At 55.5% G+C, this 4519-nt stretch overlaps 2 protein-coding genes across 2 annotated transcripts; both read right to left on the reverse strand.

Moving 5' to 3' along the window:
• PHACADRAFT_197095 (uncharacterized protein) lies at positions 1 to 1022 on the reverse strand (the record flags this gene model as incomplete). Its single annotated transcript, XM_007397286.1, has 3 exons — positions 1 to 417; positions 477 to 710; positions 819 to 1022. The coding sequence occupies 3 exons, from the start codon at positions 1020 to 1022 to the stop codon at positions 1 to 3; spliced, it is 855 nt and encodes a 284-aa protein (XP_007397348.1).
• A 163-nt stretch (positions 1023 to 1185) lies between these two features.
• Positions 1186 to 4292, reverse strand: PHACADRAFT_29856 (uncharacterized protein; the record flags this gene model as incomplete). Its single annotated transcript, XM_007396488.1, has 5 exons — positions 1186 to 1413; positions 1476 to 1581; positions 1624 to 2587; positions 2750 to 3003; positions 3184 to 4292. The coding sequence occupies 5 exons, from the start codon at positions 4290 to 4292 to the stop codon at positions 1186 to 1188; spliced, it is 2661 nt and encodes an 886-aa protein (XP_007396550.1).
• Between the last annotated feature and the right edge of the window lie 227 nt (positions 4293 to 4519).

Here is a 4519-nt window from a genome sequence, read left to right on the forward strand (position 1 = left end):
TTACCAAGCACACTCTCCGTCCATATTATCATCGTGTTCCCCAAACGATTCGGGGTCAACCTCGTCATTGGAGTACCCATCGCAGCGCCACTGGACGTTGGGTCCCAAGGCCTCGGCGATCTCGGCCGCACATTCCACCGTGGGGCTGCTAATGACCGGCCCCAAATGGGAAGTGAAAGGGAGGCTGACGACTGGGTAGGGGTCGTTACCGTTATTCTCGTTGTCTTTAGTGGCCTGCTTAGCCATTTCGAGGAGGACGAACGCGTCCTTCCGCTTGATAGTTCGGTCGTACATGGCAGCCTCAATGAGGTCCGCGAGATCGCTACGATCGGTGACCGTCTTTGCTCCCACCATGTGGAGCCTGGTCTCGATGGCGTCGTCGAGAATTTTCCCTTTGGTAAGGGGATCCATTCCTCCCTATTATGGGTTAAGTGCCTTCGCACGTAGATGGGGTTACGATAACTTGCCTGAAGCACCTCTAGAGCTTCTACCTCCTGGGTAGCTCCGTTAACGACCTCTGTGAGGAGGTATGCGTAGTGAAGGGGAATGTCAAATTTTCCCCGGGACTGTGAGTTGTTGGTCTGGGGGGGAGGGGGAGAGTTGACCACCAGGTCGATGATCATGGCCTTTGAAAGGCGAACCCCTCGTTGTTGTTTGTGGATGGCGTCTTCAAAACGCCACTCGAGACGGGCGAGGTCTACCCACTGTCCCTGATCTCCTGCCTGATTCCCCCACCGGGGTTGATACGGTCGAGGGGGGCCAACCCGTGGGAAATACGTGGGGACGTCTTCTCATGCGGGGTCGTTATCGTCTTGCACTATCGGGAGCTCGAACTCGAGGGCCGGGGGACCCGGCATGGTCGGAGAACGGGGAGGGGACGTAGGTCTGGTGGGGACCCAGCTTGCGCTGTTCCCTCGAGCAAGGTCGTCGTCGTACATGTTCGGGACGTAAGGCACAACCTGGGACGTTTGCTCCACAGGCAGGACGAACTCTTCGAAGAACAGGAACGTTGGCGGCCACATTGTGGTGAGCTGCAGACGGTATTTATCCATGTTTTATTTGAAGAAGACGTACTTCATGATGACACGGTGGACTTGTTCCCTTTGTGTTTCGATCCCTTCGATTATATATTCGTGAATCAAATTTGTCATTGTTATCATGTCGCGCAATACAACATGGTGCCTATTACATGTACATGTCGTCATCGTAGTCCGCGATAGCAGAGGACGCTGGTACTGTAGCCTCATGACTTTGGTTAATGGGGTCAGAAGCATCTTCCCCTTCACCCGTGTGACCTCCCAAGCGTTTAGCCTCCCTACGGATTTCACGCTCTGGGTTGTAGCCCTTAGATAAGGCTCTAATGGTAGCGTCGTCAACGCCTTCTCGCTTCCAGAAGGCCTCGAGCTTATCGGGCTGCGTACGTAGTTTCCAACACGGGCACAGGGTGGAGGTGGCGGAGTGACCCCACGCCTTACAGTTGCGACACTTGGCATGTTCAGGGGGGCAGTTCTCAACCCACGGGTTGAGGGTCTCGAGCCGTGTTCTCTTGCATTCGTCATGCTGGCAGAAGGCCCTGTTCGTCTGGTGATTAGCCTCGTATTATTAATGTTCGTGAGAACATACTGGTGTTGTTCCGTAGAGTGCATGAGGCTGCACTTGTGACACAGGGCCTGGGAGTTGAACTTTCCTCCCATACCACATGCTCCTCCGACGTGTCCCCATTTGAGACATTTCAGGCAGAGCGGGACAAAGGTTTGTGGACGTGCGTGTCTGATAACGTACTTCTTTTCCCTGAAGGACACCCGTTTTCTCTGAGTGATCCAGCGTTCCACATACGAGGGGTTGCCGTCAATGATAGAGACCTGCACGGTGCAGGTGTCCCCCACCGGGGCGTACAGTGACATGCGAGGAGCGGACATGGGGTCCAAGATAAGCCCCTGTAGCCATTCGTTCTCGGTGACGATGGTGGCGTAGACTTCCTCGATGGTGAGTTTGACGTTCGCCTTGGCATCCAATACTGGAATACCAAATATGTTCATGCGCGCAATGGGCTTGTAAAAGTCCACTATGGGCCAAGGTGTAGCGTTGCGTAATTCTTCTGAGCCTTGGTTCAAGAACCAGCCACTCATCTCGCCAAGGCGGGTGACGATAGCATCCTCAGGGCATGCGGTGAAAAGGAGGTCGAGGAATGATCCTCGGTAGGTGATGGAGATTACGGGATTCGGAGTACCCCCTATCTTGGTAATTTGCGTGGCGACAACAGCTTGGATGTCTTCGGGTACCCTGCGAGTTCCCTCGGCAGGTAGCGTCTGGTTAGTGAATTGTACCCGGACGATCTTCCGGTGTGCATTCGGGGGTTGGGTGTGAGTGGCGGAGGCACTCTTCGCTGCTTCTTTGCGTTGGTTCAGCGCCTTTGAGATGTTGTTGGATTTCTCGGCGGCACGCGCTGTGGCCGGGTTGTAGAATCCTCCGTCGAGGGTGGCTTCGACCGGGGCCCCAGCGCGTTCGGCTGCAGTAGCCGCTGCCGTTAGGACCGACGTCTTGATCGGTCCTGTGGATGCGCCTCCGTGGGCTTGGATGAATTCGGCTCATCGTTGTGAGACGTCGCCAAACTTTTCAACGAGGATCTTGGCGGCTTCAAAGGTGATGTCGTATCCTGCTTCCAGTACGGTGGTCACGATTGGGGTGCAACGAGATATGTCCTGCATCGTGAATGTGGACGGCATGGGGGGGAGAGATTCCACCGTACGAGCGGTAGTCGCTCTGTCAGCGGCTTTTCCTCGTTTAGGGGCTCTGTCCGGGAGGCTGAAGGCGTCTTTGCGCTTCTCCCCAACAACAGGTGATCTCTCGTCCGTGGGCATCATGGTTTTGGTGAAGCACAAGGCCCCCGACGTCGTAGACAGTGCGTTGCCTGGGCGAGAAGCTTGGGCGGATACGCGGGATAGCTTCGTCTCGATGAGCTTCAGCTGGGCGTCGATGTGTGACATCGATTTGGTGACGACACTCTCCAGTTTGCGTATGTTCTGGTTTACTGAATTGACGAGGGTGCTTTCCTCGTCCTCGTAAACTTTGACGCGTTCCGAAAGGTCCATGACAGCCACCGCATTGGCGAACTTTTTGATAGCAGGGGGGACGAGGATGGTTATGGCAGATCATCGTTGGGCGTGGGAGAGAGAGTCGTACCAAGCAGCGTTGAGCTCGCTCAGTATTCTCGTAAAGATAGTGACCGGTGAACGGTCGGCGAGGTTGTGCATGGCTTCCCCTGGGTAAATGGATTTGTCGTCATCGAGGTTGCTGGGGACAGCTGCTACCTCGTCGGACATTGCGTTGAAGAAGGTGGCCCAAGCCGGATCAGCGAGGGAGGAATTGGGGTCGCCGGAGTTGCCGACGTAGAATGTGTCCCTGATGGACACTAGGGTGAAAATAGCTTGTAAGAACTTGCTTTTCGCTTCGTTCCAATCGCGGAAGTCACTTCCGATAGGGAGGTCAGCGGTGCAAGACCAAGGTACGTTGTTTCCCGAGCTGGGCCATTCGATGCCATGGATCGTGGTAGGGCCTTGGCCTCTGCCCCCGATGTTATACAGGCCCGAGGGTCCTTCGGCGTCCTCAGTTAATGGGGCCAACGATCCTGGTCGACTAGCTTCCAGGATTGAGTGGCAGGCAGCGGTAGGAGTACCTGGTTCAGATTCGGTCTCGGGTATAGACCTGATGCGATGACCGGTGAGGCCTAGCTGGTAGAGGGACGTGGGGGGCGGCTCTCTGTTGGGGGTGGTCGGACGTTGAACCTGATCAGCGCCATCCGGGGAGGGCTGTCCCGCACGTTCTTGGAGCATGCGGTTTGCCTTAGTAGTACCGATGTAAGTCTGGGTATCGCTTCGTAACAATGTGATGTGCCTACCTCTGCGAGGGGGTCCATCTCGTTGTTGTGTGAAGATGAGTTTCGTTGATTGAAACTCTTTGAGTTGCCCGATCCAAGTCTCGACGGGCAGGTCGAGTGTAGGATACGACAAGCAATTCCACTGAGGTTTTATAGCATAAGTCAGGGCCCTTATCAATAGGGGTTTGGACGACGTACGATATGTGGGTTTGAACGCCCGGTGTATCTTGGACCCAAGAGCCGTGCCGAATACATTCGTCACGTTCCTGGTATCGGAGATAGTGCCATGACAGCACTTGATGTTGCCCTCCTGACAAGTCAGGCGGCTAAAAGGTCCCTTCCCGGGCGTTAGCCCGTTGGGGGTGTCGAGCAGCTCGCCGCGGCAGATCGTATTCATATCTAACAATTTCTGCATAGTTCAGGGAGATGAAGCGCTCGCCGCTGCAACCGTTTCGTGCTAGGCCTCGAGACGGTCGAGCGCGAGCTGTGCAAGAAGACTGACAGCTCGTTGAGTAAGATCATGGATTCGTACGGCCAGGGCGGCCTTAGCTTCACGCTCTCCTTCGGCTGTGCTGGCAATGTCCTCAACCTGTTCGAAGAGGCCGAGCACAACATCCTGCCTACTCCCCTCAAGGCTGGTCG

This window comes from Phanerochaete carnosa, assembly GCF_000300595.1.
Source record: "Phanerochaete carnosa HHB-10118-sp unplaced genomic scaffold PHACAscaffold_6, whole genome shotgun sequence".
In the NCBI taxonomy this organism is placed as follows: Eukaryota; Fungi; Basidiomycota; class Agaricomycetes; order Polyporales; family Phanerochaetaceae; genus Phanerochaete; species Phanerochaete carnosa.